Source organism: Molossus molossus, unplaced genomic scaffold, assembly GCF_014108415.1.
Source record: "Molossus molossus isolate mMolMol1 unplaced genomic scaffold, mMolMol1.p scaffold_m16_p_10, whole genome shotgun sequence".
NCBI lineage: Eukaryota > Metazoa > Chordata > Mammalia > Chiroptera > Molossidae > Molossus > Molossus molossus.
Genome location: NW_023425345.1, coordinates 103,963,886 through 103,980,888, shown reverse-complemented (window position 1 = coordinate 103,980,888; position 17,003 = coordinate 103,963,886). Strand labels below are relative to the sequence as shown.

At 36.2% G+C, this 17,003-nt stretch overlaps 1 protein-coding gene across 10 annotated transcripts in view; it reads right to left on the bottom strand.

Moving 5' to 3' along the window:
• Positions 1 to 17,003, bottom strand: part of ZMYM2 (zinc finger MYM-type containing 2) — a 130,455-nt gene that overhangs the window by 61,094 nt on the left and 52,358 nt on the right. For all 10 annotated transcript variants that reach the window (XM_036251102.1, XM_036251103.1, XM_036251099.1 and 7 more), the window contains 3 exons: positions 7,858 to 7,929; positions 1,531 to 1,681; positions 952 to 1,067 (listed from right to left, as the gene is read on the bottom strand). In XM_036251102.1, the coding sequence (XP_036106995.1) occupies positions 952 to 1,067; positions 1,531 to 1,681; positions 7,858 to 7,929 (339 nt within the window). The remainder of the gene's footprint in view (positions 1 to 951; positions 1,068 to 1,530; positions 1,682 to 7,857; positions 7,930 to 17,003) is intronic.

Genomic DNA, 17,003 nt, shown 5'->3' with positions numbered 1-17,003 from the left:
AGTCAGATGCAGTCCTTACCATCTAAGGGTTTTTCAAAATGAAAGTTTAGTCTTGAATATGGTTAATCACCTAAGCTCAGATAAGGACATAACTACTAACAAAAATAACTCACCAGGCTGAATTCAAAACCACTTCAACTTAAATGCTAATAACTGATAACTACTGTAACATACATAAGAGAACTGTGTTTTCATTTTAAATAAATTAACAAAGAGCACAGAGCCTGCAACTCAGAACTGTTGAGCAAATGAACTGATTATGTAAAGCTTTGTGAACTGGTAAGAACCTGTGTTTAAAACCCTGAAATTTTCAGAGCAGGTAGTAAACCTACTCTTACCACTTAACTAATGCTAAATTCCCTCTAAACTATCCTTACTAGTGGTCAACAGGCTTAAGTTTAAACATTTCCAGTAATTCTATTTTCTGACAATATCCGTATGCCAAGTTTGCAATTTAACAAAATAAAATGTTCTTTACATTTACCAGAATAAAAAATGTCTCCCTGAAACTGATCTTGTATTAAAATCCAATTCCCCTTTTACCTGGCATATTTCTAATATATGAAGAAAACGTTTATGGCTTATTATTTCCAGGCTAAGTATACCTATCTACAGCCTTCATAAAACAGAATCGCCCAGTAAGAGTCACATGTTATTCAAACCATCTACTATGAAAATACTATACACCAGACACTGAGCTCAATTTTGTTTTGTTTTTCCTTCAAAGATTATGTCATAGATACAATTAAAAAGTCAATTAGACCATCTGTGCTAAGAAGAGAGCAGGAAGTAACCATGTGTACTATGATTCTAGAATCTCCATACACCAATGTAACACTCAACAAACTAAAAAAAAAAAAATCAATATATTAAATAAAGACAAAGCATATTACAGCTTATTTTCTATGTCTCTTTCATTGGGGTAGGGGTTATGCAAAATAAATAACAAACCTGAAATTTAGCCACACAACTGGAATTGCAAAAGTTATACAGTTTTCCATCAGGCATTGTGGCTTGATATTGAGGTAAAGAGTTTCGCTTACAAAAATGGCAAATAATTCCCAAACCTAGGAGAGAAAAGGTACATACCTGATTTCTTTATAAAGCAATAAAGTTTTTTAAAAACACATCTTAATTAACCTCAGAAAAGCTTCTTAATGGAACCTTCTGTAAATTATCCTTTAATTTCCAAAATCATTTACACCTTAAAAAAACACTGTCATAAAGGAGTCTACTATGTCTCTAAAACATACATAGACACATGAAACAATTTCAGTTTTAGATAATTTTTGGAAGGAAAAACCGTTTTAGCTAAGAACACAGACATGGATAGAACATCAATAATTTAAAAATTAAAAGAAATATAAAATGATCAAAACACTGAAAGTTTTCAGTAATACAATTTAGTGTGATAATAAAAATAAACATTATATAGTTAGAACAAGCATAAGAATTAAATTAAAAGAGAGAAAGTAGTTAGAAAATTAGTCATGTTATTAAAAGTTAACTTTCCAAATCCCTGAAACTTACTTTGTGATTTTGCATATTTTGTCTTGTGACTGTTCATGCAAGCAGTGGAACAGTATGGCTCCATATATCCGTTAGGACCTATACACTGAGTCATATCAAAAAACCTGCACTGTGTTCGGCAACCAGTACAAGTGGTCAGTTTTCCATATTTCTAAAATTTGAAACATAAAAAGATAATTAAGAACACCACAATTTAACTAAAAAACTATTTTTCATTACATCTTTTCTCTCTGTAAAACAATTCTATTAATCTCTAATCAGGGTTAGTAGGTCAGAAGTCTTCATCTGTATGCAAACTGCCAAGTGCAATGCAGCTAAATCAGATTCAAACAAAAGTAATGATCTCAGCTAACTCTCCTTAAAAAATACAGTGTTTTCTCAAGCAGAATCCCTACATATAGGTAAATAACAATAGAAAATTATAGGTTCGGTGTTTTCTGTTTACAATGACGACACACTTTTTTGTCATTTGACAGAAGAAATAAAATGAACCTAGGAACGTAAGCCTTCCCCGGCCGGTGTGGCTCAGTGGTTGTCGACCCATCAAAAGGTTGCTGGTTTGATTCCCCGTCAGGGGCAGACCCATGTTGTGGGCCCAATCCCCAATGGGAGGCATGCAGGAGACAGCCAATCAATGTTCTCTTTCATTGTTGTTTCTGTCTCTCCCTTCCCCCTACTCTCTCTAAAAATAAATTAAAAAAAATTTTTTTTTAATAAATAAAGGAGCACCTTTAAAAAAAAAAAAGCAAGCTTTCAGAATCAAATACAGCCCTGCCCTGTTTGGCTAAGGAGTTAGAGCATTGGCCCACGGTCCAGAGACCCGGGTTCAGTTCCTGCTAAGGGCATGTACCTCGGTTGCAATTTGTCCCCGGCCCCAGTTGGGGTTGTGTGGGTGGCAACCACTTGATGTGTCTCACTCATGTCAATGTCCCTGTGTGTGTGTCTCTCTCTCTCCCTCCCACTCTATCTGAAGATAAATGCAAAAATGCCCTCGGGTAAGGATAAAACAAAACAGAATCAAATGCATATAGTCCTTCAGACAAATAATTTGAAGGACAACTTATTCTATTGAACTACTGTTGTCCCAGCACTTTTGGAATGTCTCTTAAAACTGATTTACCACCTATATACTAAAATTAAAATCTTATTCAACCACAATAAAATAAAATAAAATTTTTTTTAAATTTAAAAAATCTCATTCAAAATGATTTTTGGCTTTTAACTAAAGTAAATAAGTAGTCAACAGATAATAATGAAGTCAATCCTTCTGCCAAGCATAAATATTTGCCAACACTGATGTAATTCAGAGAAATGAGATAGAATATATGAAGGTAAGACAGGAGGAGGTACACTTTGACAACTGCTAGACAAAAGCAGTATCACTGAAATATAGTCTTAAAAAAATAAAATTTGGATGAACTAGTGTGTTTGTATTAAAACATTTACTTGCGAGTCACAATTAGACAACAAACGTGATTTAAAAAGCCTTTTACAACTATTATCTAATCTCTTCTAAGTGGTTACAGAATTGTCACAATCAAATTACTACATATGTTGCAAAATAATTTTGCCTACCTTTCCACCTGATGTGGAGATTATCTCACTCATCTGCATACCCAACATCATCTAGTGCAATATGATGATGTAAGAAGGCCTCAAAATGTTCCACGGATGAATAAATAACAGATGTCAGGGCCCTGGTTGGGTGGTTCAGTTGGTTGAAACATCGTCTGTACACCAAAAAGGGTTGTGGGTTTAGTTCCCAGTCAGGGCATGTGCCTAGGTTGAGGGTTCAATCCCCAGTCGTGGCACAGACAAGAGGCAACCAATCGATGTTTCTGTATCACATTGATGTTTCTCTGTTTTCTTCTCTCCCTGTCTCTCTCTTTTTATATCTCTATCTCTATCTCTGATCTTCTGCCTCTAAAATCAATTAAAAAACATATCCTTGGGGGAGGATAAAAAATAAATAAAACAACAGATGTCAAAGAACATGACAATCAGGCCAAAAGTAACATAAAATGAGTACTGCATGGATAAATTTCACAAGCACTAAAGAATTTTAGAAAATAAGGTTGTAAATTGGAGGTAAAAACAATAACCAAAAACAAGTAATCAACATCAAAAACAGAAAAAAAAAATGACTTCCTCAACATACAACAAATAGAATAGGTATGAGAAAATAGAGCTCTTGATGTGCCAAGAAGGTATGTTATATTCTTTCTGATACCATAAAATATAATCCATGCTGCCAATCCCATTCACTCAAATATCGCTCAAAGGAAGCCCTAAGTTTTATTTTTCAAAGTGGAAATCAACTCATTCTTCAATTTCTGATATGCTCCAGAAAGAAAGGCTTACCAACAACAAAAGAATAATAAGAAATAAGAATTGCTGTAAACCTGTAAAACTAATTTTGACTCTCCCAGTATGTGAAATGGCAACATGTTTTCCTGAGGCCTATATAATAATTTAAATTATTATACTGGGTGGTGGTGGTGGGCAAAGGAAACCAAAAAAAAAAAAAAGGAAGATAAAAGAATGTGTAAACTCTGACACCACAAATTAGGAATACTAAAAATATTAGGACACCTGCCATTTCTATCGCAGGATCACTCCCAGTAGATGTGTACATGAGACTTCCACATAGTGGCACCTATTAAGAATTCCTTTACCAATAATTCAATAAAAGTCCAACCGTCGTCTATCTAATCTTGGATTCAATTTTTTAAAACTTATTAGAAACATCCTTCAAGTTGACAATGATTTTACAGGCAGATGGTTAAGTAATTACTAAGTTTTAAAATGTAAAAAAAATAAAAAGTATATCAGCTGAATTAAGTAAACAAGGAGCTAAGCAACTGGTCCACATTGACAAATGCGTTTTGTTGTTGTTGTTAATCCTCACCCCAAAATATTTTCCCACTGATTTTCAAAGAGAGTGGAATGGAGGGAGGGAGGAAGAGAAAGAGGGTAACATCAATGTCAGAGAGATACACTGATTGGTTGCCTCCTGCACAACTCTGACCAAGGCAGGGTATTGAACCTGCAAACCCAGGTATGTGCCCTTGACCAGAATCAAACCCAAGACCCTTCAGTCCACAGGCCGATGCTCTAACTGCTGGGCCAAACCAGACAGGGTGACAAATACTTTTATTTGAATAGAATGAAAAGGTATGATCAGAAAGACAGAATTGTTTATATTGAAAATACTTCAACACAGCTACTTTCATAGCTACCACTACTTCAAAAACATAAGGACCCATTTAATGGAACACTAGCAAAAAAAGAAATAAACATTCATGTGCTGTTTTCCCTTAGTGATATGTAAAAATAAAAATAATCAAAATAATCATATTTAAATTCCATGTATCCTATAAATATGATTATGTAATTTGAAAAAACAAAATTAAATAGGTAAAATTAACAGTTAATATATTCCCCATGTAGGCATAGGGAAAAAGAAATCAATTTATAACTTCAGGGGGGAAAAAGAGGTAGAACTGATTGAAACAAGATACCAGTAAGGTAAAGGGAAATATAATGGGAGTTTATAGGAAATTGGCTCACTTTCAGGCTACTCACTAAAAAACAATGCCTTACATTTTAATTTTAATCAACTCCATATGAATATCAAAATAACAACCATCACATGATTTTAAAACCTTATACATGTAAGTAATACATTTCATTTAGAACATTTTGACCAAGCAACCTGAGAACATGGGTAGGTGCTCAAGAGATAAATTTTCATGTACTTACTGCTGCAAACCTAACCTAAGAAATGGGCAGAGATACACCCAGCTACATGGAAAAAAATATGTTATCTTTATATTCAATAACATCTACCTGAAATGTGGCATTCACTTTCAGTCTAATTGGAGGCAACAAACCACATAAGTTTTAGCAGACTTGTGTCTTCATCAAAAATAAAAATCCCCAGCATTTTCTATCATATTGGCATACAACTCAATATAGCATCATGTCCAATATTACTTCAAAAAACAATGCAGTTATTAACAATACCATTTTACTATACTTAGCTCATTAATAAAGTATATATCACACTTGAAAATACTTCAAAATGTATTGATAACTATTTTGATTAATTGATTCAAGTTATAACCATGTTAATTTATCCATGTAATAACAGTCTGAAAATTGGTCTGTCCATATTACTAAAGGAGTCAAAAGCACAAAAATAGTGAACAACCCTGATTAGAGGGAAAAAAGCATCTAAAAAATTTGACAAACCATAATGTTTTACTTTTCCTCATTATTGTATAGTTCACAATTTTTCTTTCAACATACATATATTACTTGTAATTTAAATTTTTTTCTAGTTGACAATAGATGTTAAAAATAGTGGGTGAAAAATCTACTGAGCAACAGGATATTTATAGTGTAATAATATATACACCAAAAAAAATTAATAAATACAGAGAGAAGAACAGCAATGTTATGCTGGATAAATTCAGCTGACACCTCCTTAGCTAAGTGAACCAAGTCAACATACAGACAATCAAGTACCTCCTGGTGTGGTGCACTAAAATGCATACAATATAGCTTATGAGGTAATTCATGCCCCCAAAATGCATGATCTCAATATATTCCTCAAAAAATATCTGACGAACCCAAATAGAGGGGCACTCTACAAAATGTCCTATAGTATACCAAAATGTCAAGGTCATGAAAAATAAAGACTGAAGTCCAGCCAGGGTGGTGCAGTGGTTGAGCATCCACCCATGCAACCAAGAGGTTTCTGGTTCGATTCCAGATCAGGACACATGCCCAGGTTGTGAGCCCGATCCCCAGTGGGGGGCATGCAGGAGGCGACCACTTGATGTTCTCTCTGATTGATGTTTCTATCTCTCTCTCCCTTTCATTTCCACTCTCTCTATAATCAATAAAGAAAAAGAAAATTAAAAAAGAAAAAGAAAGACTCAGGAACTGTTTCAGATTAAAGCAGACAGGACTTCCATCTAAAGCCATGATGGAGTAACAGAGACTACATGTAATTTCCCACCTTTTACTAAGAAACTAGACAGAAGAAATGAAACAATGGCTTTTAAACATCGCACAAAAGACAATATAATTCATTATATAGACATTTTTTTTTTACTCTTTTCTTTTTTTTTTTTGGTACGTGCCCCTAGCGGGAACCGAACCTAGGACTCTCTGGTCCGCAGGCTGATGCTTCAACTGCTGAGCCAAACAGGCCAGGGCTCATTATATAGAAATTTAAAAAATCAATCTGTAGAAACACATCTAGAAAAAACAGAGATGTAAACAGCAGACAAAGATATTAAAAGATCTATGATAAGTATGTTGATATAGTGAAGAAATCGGTAGAGAAAAACATGAATATAATGAGGAAAGAAATAAAAACTATAAAAAAGACCCAGGTGGAACTTCTGGAGATGACAAAGATCTCGATGAAAAATACACATTTTATTTAAGTTTATTTGATTAAAGATTAATAAAATCAAAAATACAATAGAAACTCTCCAAAATGAAGCAAAAAGGAAAAAGGACTAAAAAAAAAAAAACACAATAAATAATAGAGCCACAGTGATTACAGGACAATAGCAGGAAGTCTAATATATCTGGAATTGGGGTCTTAAAAGAACAGAGGAGGTTGCCTGGCTGGTGTGGTTCAGTGGTTAAGCATCTACCCTTGCACCAAGAGGTCGCCGGTTCAATTCCCGGTCAAGGCACATGCCCAGGTTGTGGGCCTGATCCCTAGTGGGAGGAATGCAGAGGGCAGGCAATTGATGTTCTCTCCCATCGATGTTTCCATCTATCTCTACCTTTCCCTTCCTCTCCCTCTAAACTAAATAAAGAAAAAAACTTTTTTTGTAAAAAGAAAGTTTGTATAAAGTAAGAAAACATTTATCTGATATATTTTAGGTGCATAAATTTTAACATACATTTTATTGTGATGCGTAGATACTAATTTTTTTTACTAATTGAAGACCGTCCAATAGCAAAAAGATCAATGAAGGCTTAAATGATGATAAGCACTTTTTAGCAATAAAGTATTTTTTAATTAAGGTTATGTACATTGTTCTTCTAGACATAATGCTACTGCACACTTAATAGCCTACAGCGTAGTGTAAACATTCCTTTTATATGCAATGGGAAACAAAAACTTCTTGAGACATAGTTTACTGCAATATTCACTTCCTTGCGGTGGTCAGGAAGGGAAGCCCAATATGTCCAAAGTATGCCAGCACTCAGAAAGCACAGGGCTGTTCAGATACACCATAACAACAGCAGCAGTGCATGAAACCATCAGGCCTTAATGTCTGCTATATTTCTACTTACCTCAGGCTGCATCAAGAAAGAGTCCTGCATGTGATCTCGAACCTCCTTCAGAAAGCTTGGATGGCTACCTACCTAAAAAAAGATTTTCAAACACTTTATAAAAACATACAAAGGAAGGCTACTAGATTGAAAGGGAAATAAGCAAGCTGTAAAAGTTGATTCTCAATTACCTGTTCTGGGACTTACAAACTCATTTGAACTTTAAAAAATCCCTATCTGTTGTAGCCCCAGTGCCACTGCCCAACTCAGGCAAGAATTATTAAATAGCCCTGGCGGGTTTGGCTCAGCGGTGAGCATCGGCCTGCAGTCCAGAGAGACCCAGGTTCAGTTCCCACTAAGGGCACGTACCTCAGTTGCAGTTTGTCCCAGGCCCTGGTTGGGTCATGCAGGAGGGAGCCCCTCAATATGTGCCTTTCATGTCAATTTTTCTCTTTCTCTCCCTCTCTCTTCCTCTTTCCCCCTCCTACTCTATCTGAACAAAAAATGGGAAAATGTCCTCGGGTGAGGATAAAAAAAAAAGTAAATAAATAAATACTATGTTCTCTTCACTCCTTAGATCTGTAATAAGGCCAATAAAATTTTACCAAAAAAAAATTATTAAATAATTTTAATTGTCCTATAGAAAAAAAATCACTTGATTATAAAGCAATAATGTTACAATGGGATAAGAAATTAAAAATATAGCCTGAAATCTGACCCAATATAAGTACACCTTAAAAAACAGCATTTATTTCTCTTACACAACAGGATCTCATTAAAGTCTATTAATACTTATAATGAGCCGTGGCCATTTTGGCTCAGCAGTTAGATCATCGGGCCACAGAGCAAAGAGATGCATATTCGATTCCAGTCAAGATTCGCTTTCGGTCAAGGTCACATAATTCAATTGCAGTTTGGTTCCTGACCCAGGTCTGGGTCGTGTGGGAGGCAGGCAATCAACAAGTCTTTCACACAACAATGTTTCTCTCTCGTTCTCCCTCACCCTCTCTCCCTCTCTCCCTCTCCACCCCTCCATTCCTCCCCTCCACTATTTCTGAAAATAGATGAAAAATTTTCCTTGGGCGAGGATTTGAAAAAAAAAAAGTCTATTAATACTTATAATGATATCAGAACGTATTCTAAATTAAGTGTTCTGTAGGTTATGCAATTATAATTTTCATCTGCAACTGGGTTGTTTTGGAAACTCATTTTAAGGCACACATGACAGCTTCTACAACATATAAATTCACATCCTTAGTCTTTGCAGAAAGCATCCTGCTTTCAATAGTCAAGATACTCTGCAAATATATGTAAATAACTGAAAAGTGAAAACATTTTATATAGCCTCCAGTGCCAGCATCTGAATTAATTACCTGAATCACTATACTCTAAAAATTAATTGAGCAATGAGGACATAGATAACAGTGGCAGGCAAGTTTAATATTTAGAGACAAGGGTCAAAGGGTGAAGGGAGGGCAGGGACAAGAAAAGATCACCATGCAAGTTTAGATCCCAAGCTACAGAAAAAGAAGACATTAACTAGAGTGTCTAGAGTAGTGGTCTCCAAACATGTCTGATAGTGCTCCTTTATCAGTAACAACATATACATGGATTCCCATTTATTTATTTATAAATTATTAACATATAGTATTGGAATTATAAAACACATAAAAATATGGGTGTGTGTGTGTGTGTGTATTTATATCCTCACCCTAGGACATTTTTCCATTTTTTGTTCAGATAGAGTAGGAAGAAGAGAGAGGAAGAGAGAGACAGAAACATCGACATGAAAGGGACACATCGAGAGCTGCCTCCCGCACAACCCAACCAGGGCCGGGGACAAACTGCAGCCGAGATACATGCCCTTAGTGGGAACCAAACCCGGGTCGCTCTGGACTGCAGGCCAATGCTCTAACTGCTGAGCCAAACCAGCCAGGGCTGAAACAATATTATTAAATAATTTTTTTTAATTCTCACCCGAGGGCATTTTTACATTTTTTGTTCAAATAGAGCAGGAAGGAGAGAGGGAGGAGGAGAGAGAGAAACATTGACATGAGAGAGACACATCGAGTGGCTGCCACCACAACCGGAGCCAGAGACAAACTGCAACCGAGGTACATGCCCTAAGCGGGAACCGAACCTGGAACTCTCTGGCCCACAGGCTGACGCTCTAACTGCTGAGCCAAACCAGCAAAGGCTAAAGTAATTTTTATGTCTAATAGAGTGGAATCTTTGGTACCGCTCTGAGGGGAGCAACAAGGAAACATTCCTAACTCCTCCCAATCAGGGTAGAATCAGCCAAAGCCCAGAGAGGAAACGAAGTCCTATATCCATCCAGCATAAGAAGATGCTCCTCCCTGTCCATGGGTCTCAACAAAGACAATCAATAAATGCTAATTGTGAAAGTACAGTGGTGTTAGAATTAACTGACAAACTAGTAGCCATGATAAAAATGCTGCAACAAGGAACAAAAGCCACTTAACAATGAATAGAGATTATTATTATTTTATTTTTTTTTTAAAGGTAGATGGAAGAAGAACCAAGTGGAAATTCTGGAACTGAAAAAAAGCCTGTAAAAGAAATTTTTTAAAAAGTCAGGTCCTGCCATGGCCGGTTTGGCTCAGCGGTTAGAGCGTCAGCCTGCGGTCCTGAGAGACCCGGGTTAGGTTCCCGCTAGGGGAGCGTACCTTGGTTGCAGTTTGTCCCCAGCCCTGGGCGGTCGTGCAGGTGGCAGCCACTCGATGTGTTCCTTTCACATCAATGTTTCTCTCTCTCTCTCCGTTCCTCTCTGTCCCTCCCACTCTATCTGAGCAAAGAATGGAAAAATGTCCTCGGGTGAGGATAAAAAAAAAAAAAAGTCAGGTCCTGATAGTGTCTCAGTTGGTTGAACATTGTCCCATACACCCAAAAGGTTGCCAGTTCAATTGCTGGTCAGGGCACATATGCACAAGTGGCAGGCTCCATCCCCAGTAGGATAAAGCCTATCAATGTTTCTCTCTATCTCTCCCTCTCTCTCCCCCTTCCTCTCTCTCTCTTGAAAATCAATAAAACCTATTTTATTTTTAAAATCTAATGTCCGGTATCTTAAAAGAATACAGGAGCCAAGTAAAAGTGTTCTCAAAGACCAAAGCTAAAAAATTATGCAAAAATTAAATAAAGCAGTATTAAATTATAACCCAAAGTATAAAATAAATATCCTTGAGTACCTACTAATATTAATAAATGTAGAAGAGACAAATTTCCTATGCAAAAAAACCCCAGGCAGTATCTCTATATATTCCCCACTAAAGGAGACTGTGACTTCATTCCAAAGACCACAACATAGAAACGAGGAGCTGGGGAGATTCACAATGGAGAATTCTGACAAACACTAATTCAGCAAGGTGATAACATCAACTTCAGCAGTCATAAATCAGGCTGACAGATGTACTCCTATATGGTATGAAAATGGCAACAGTATACAAGTAAACTTCTCTGTGATGTTCCTGCTAAAACTCCCATAGTGCCCCAGTATACCTAATGATGAGAAAAACACGAGACAAATTCCAATAGAGGGGCATCTTAGAATATACATGACTCCTAAAAACTGTCCACGTTAAAGGAAAAAAGAGGGGGTAGAAATGGGGAATAAGAAGAAAAAAAAAATGTCAAGGTCACCAAAGAAAAAAAAAGGATTAGAGAAAACGCCACAACCACAAGGAGCCAAAGGTAACATGATTACTTGATATTATGTGTTATCCTGGAGAGTCCTGAAACAGAAAGGGGACACTATGTAAAAATTAAGGAAATGTGAACAAGCTATAAATTTTACATAATGATAATAAAAGGAAGACAATAACATGAGAACTGTTACTACCTGCTCAATTTTTCTGTAATATTTAAACTGTTCTAAAAAATTAAGCTTTGGTAAAAAATTATAAAAACAAAAGCCTTACAAAAAACCCCAATGGGCCCTGGCCAGTTTGGCTCAGCCCTGCGGACCAGTGAGTCCCAGGTTCAGTTTCCACTAAGGGCACGTACCTCGATTGCAGTTTGTCCCTGGCCCCGGCTGGGGTTGTGTGGGTGGGAACCACTATGTGTCTCTCTCGTATTGATGTTTCTCTCTCTCACTCTCTTTCTCCCTTTCTCCCTCCAGCTCCATCTGAAGATAAATGCAAAAATGTCCTCGGGTGAGGATAAAAAACAAAACAAAAAAACGATTAACGGGACCAATAGCAGAATGGAGAAGACAAAAGAAAGAATCAATGAAGGGGAAAACAGAAATTATCCAGTCTGAACAATGAAAGAAAACAAACTTGGAGGAAAAACATTTTTGAAAATAGAATTATTTTCAGGAATTAGGACTATAACAAAAGATATAACTTTCAAGGAAAAAAAAGACAGGGTTGAAAAAGCAGTCAAAAAAAGACTGGCTCACGCCAGGTAGCTCAACTGGTTAGAGCATCATTGAATACATCGAAAGGTTGCAGGTTCAATTCCCACTCAGAGCACATACCTAAATTGCAGGATCAATCCCCAGTTGGGGAGCAAAAGGGAGGCAACCAATTGATGTTTCTCTCCCTCTAAAATCAAGAGAGAGGGTAGGAACACAGCTTTCTGTTTTTTTTAATCCTCACCCGAAGATACTTTTCCATTTATCTTCAGATAGAGTGGAAGGGGGAGCTAGAAAGAAACATCGATGTGAGAGAGCCACATCAGTTGGCTGCCTCCTGCACAACCCCAACCAGGGCCAGGGCCAGAACTGTAACCAAGGTACGTGCCCTTGACCAGAATCCAACCCATGACTCTTTGGTCCACAGGCTGATGCTCGAACTGCTGAGCCCAACCAGCCAGGACATGAACACAGTTTTTCACAGCCAGTTAACTTGTTATCAAATCACATTAGACAGATATAAACTTAGTTCAATGTAATCTCCATGGTAACTATAAAAACAATATCTAAAAACTATACACAAAAGGAAATGAGGTGAGACCAAAAAAAAATCCTACAAAAAAGAGCTAAACACAAAAGAAGGCATAATGAAGAGAATGAGCTACAGAATAAGTATTAGATATACAAAAAGCAAATAAATCAAAAAGCAGAAAAAAGTACTTCTTTATTACAAATAACTAAATTAAAATTTCCAATCAAAAGATAGACACTGGTAAAATGGAAATAAAAAATTATCCATCTGGCAGGTGTGGCACAGTAGTTGAGTGTCGACCCATGCACCAAGAGGTCACCAGTTCGATTCCCAATCAGGGTACATGCCCAGGTTGTGGGACCGATCCCCAGTGGGAGGGTAAGAGAGATGTTTCCATCTCTCTCTCCCTATCCCTTTCCTCTCCCTCTAAAATAAATAAAGAAAAATAATTTTTTTTAAATGATCTTACTATAGGCAGTGTACAAGAGACTCACTTTATACCTAAATTCACAAATAGGTCAAAAGTAAAATGATAGAAAAAGATATTCCATAAATGATATCTTAAAGAAAGTGGAAGTGGGAGTTGCTATACTAATACCAAACTAAATAAACTTTTAAAATCTTGAACAAGAACTGATGAGCTAAAGAAAACCAGTAAGAGGGTAAATGCATCAAGAAGATATGATAGCCCTGGCCAGGTTCACTCAGCAGTTAAATCATCAGCCTGTGGACTGAATTCAGTCAATTTCAGTCAAGGGTTCAATTACAGTCAAGGGCACATACTTGGTTGTGGTTCAATCCTAGGCCCTGGTCATGGCTGTGTGCAAGGCAACCTATCAATGTGTCTCTCTCATATCGATGTTTCTTTCTCTCTCTCTCTCTCTCTCTCTCTCTCTCTCTCTCTCTCTCTCTATCTCTGCCCTCTCCCTCCCTACTGAAAATCAATGGAAAAATATCCTTGGGTCAGGATTTAAAAAACAAACAAACAAAAAGAAGATATGATAATTATAAATATATATGTACAAAATATAAGACTCCTAAAATACATTAGATAAACAATGACAAATCTGAAAGGAAAAATAGACAAGTGTAGAACAACAGGTGGAGAATTCTATAAATATATCACTTTCAATAATGGAAAGACCATCCAGACAAAATTTCAATAATTAAATACAGGATTTTAATAACACTGTAAAACAACTACAGCTAACAAAGAGTACTCCACCCAACAACAACAGAATAGTCTTCTCATTAAAAAAAAAAAACATTCTCCAGGATAAACCATACATTAGGCCATAAAAAACAAAAAAAATCTCAATAAAAGCATAAAGATTGAAAACACACAGATATCTTTTTCAATCACAAGAGAATAAAACTAGAAATGAATAATGGAAGGAAAACTGGAAAATTCACAAATACTGAGACATTAAACTATATATTCTTAACCAGTGGTTCAAAGAACTCACTAGGGAAATAAATACTTAACAGGCCAAACCACAAAATACCAAAAGTGATGGGATACAGAGCAATCAGTGATCAAAGCAAAATTTATCACTGTAAATACCTATTTTTTTTAAAGATCTCAAATCAATAACCTAATGCACACCTTAAAAGAAACAGGGGGAAAAAAACTAAACCCAAAGCCAGCAGAAGAAAGGAAATAATAAAGATTAAAGTGGAGATGAAAAGTAAAAAAAAGAATCAATAAAACCAAAAGTTGATCATTTGAAAAAAGTTTACAAACATTTTAGTTAGACTAAGAAAAACAAAAGATGCAAAGAACAGAAAAATAAAGAGACAACACTACAGACATTGTTCCCCGACCCGGCAAAAAAAACTGATTAAATATTATGAACAATTATATACCAAAAATTTGGGTAACATAAAAGAAACAGACAGATTCCTTAAAACACATGAACCACTAAAATGAACTCAATAAGAAATAGAAAATATCAACCTGTAAGAAAGACAGGTTAAATCAGTCATCACAAACCTTGCAATAAAGAAAAGTACGGAACCAAATGGCTTCCCTGATGAATTCTGCCAAACATTTACAGAACTACCACAAATTCTTCTAAAACTCTTCTAAAAATCAGAACAGAAAGGAACACTTTTCACCCTTATTCTATTAGACCACCATTACCATGGTTCCAAAGACAGATAATGACACCACAACAAAGAAAATTATAGACCAGTATCCTTTATGAATATACATATAAAAATCCAGAACAAAATTCAGCAGCATACTAAAAGTATTATACACCAAACCTGGCTGGTGTGGCTCAGTTGGTTGAAATATCATCCCATACACCAAGGTGTGGCAGGTTTGATTCCCAGTCAGGGCACATATCAGTGTTGGGAATTCAATCCCCAGTAAGGGCCAATTAATTTATCACTCTCATATCTATGTCTCTCTGTCTGTCTCTCTCTGTTTCTGTCTCTCTCTCTCTCTCTCTAAAAAAGCTATTATACACCATAACCAAGTGGGATTTATCCCAGTAATGAAAGAGTAGTTCAATGTAAAACGCTCAGTATAAAATGCCACATGAAGGAGAGGAAAAGGTTGACAAAATCCAAGATGCAGAGAATAGAATGACAGCTGTCAGAGGGGATGGGGGTTGGGAGGCTGGTTGAAAAATGTGAAGGGATTAAGCAAAGAAAAAATACTCAAACACAGACAACAGTATAGTGATTACCAGAGGGAACAGGCAGGGCGGGGAGATAGAAGAGAGTAAAAAAGTAAGGATAAATGGTAAAGGACTTGGGGTGATGAACACACAATACAATATATAGATGAGGTATTATAGAATCATACACCTGAAACCTATAATTTTATAAACCAATGTAACCCCAATAAATTCAATAAAATTTTAAAAAATTAAAAACTTTTGTGCATGAAATGGCATTATCAAGAAAGTAAAAAGACAATCTACATATGGCAGACAATATTTGCAGCCATGTATCAGATAAGAGATTAACAGTCACAATATATGAAGAATTCCAACAACTCAAGAACAAAAGGAAAAATGATTCAAGTATGGGCAAAGGATTTCGATAGATATTTCGTTAAAAAATATATACCAATGGCCCTGGCCGGTTTGGCTCAGTGGTTAGAGCGTCGGCCTGCGGTCCGGAGAGACCCGAGTTTGGTTCCCGTAAGGGCACATACCTCGGATGCAGTTTGTCCCCGGCCCTGGTTGGGTCATGTGGGTGGCAACCACTCGATGTGTCCCTTTCACATCGATGTTTCTCTCTCTCTATCCCCCTCCCACTCTATCTGAACAAAATATTAAAAAATATCCTCGGGGAGGATAAAAAAAAAAATAGATAGATAGATATCTAGATAGATAGATAGATATATGTACACACACACACACACCAATGGTCAATAAGAATAAGTAAACATGTTCAATACTATTAGTTATTAGGGAAATATAAATCACTACCACAAAGACATAATACTTCACACATACTAGGATAATTATAATCAATAAAAATATTTTTAAAACAAAAAATAAGCATTGGCAAAGATGTACAGTAAAAGGGAACCCTCGTGTATTGCTGGTAGAAATAGTAAAATGATATTGTTGTTGGTGAAAAGAGTTTAACAGTTCCTCAAAAAACTAAATGAAAAATTATCCTATGACCCAGCAATTCTACTCTTAAGTATATGCCCATGAGAACTGAAAACAAGGATTTAAACTGACATATATGCCAGTGTTCATTGCACCATGATTCACAATACCAAAAGGAGGAAATCCAAATATCCATCAACAAATTAATGGTTAAACATATGCCATATACATACACTGAATATTATTTGGCCATAAAAAGTAATACTACAACATGGATGAAACTGAAAACATGATGCTAAGTGAAATAAACCTCACAAATGGATAAATATTGTAGGACTCCACTTATATAAACTACCTAAAATAGGCAAATTCATAGAGACAGAAACTAGAGTAGAGATTTTCAGGGACTGGGGATAGGAGAAAATGAGGACTCATTCGCTTAATTGTCAGAGTTCCTATTTGAGTCATGAAAAATTCCAGTCAACAGAGATGATGAATGGCGCTCAACAGTATACTTAAAAAGGTTTAAAATCAGAAACCTTATGTTGTACACATTTAGCACATTAAGAAAACATAAGTTGCCCAGCCGATGTGGCTCAGTGGTTGAACATCAACCCATGCACCAAGAGGTCACTAGTTCGATTCCAGGTCAGGGCACATGCCCTGATTGCAGGCTCAATCCCTGGTA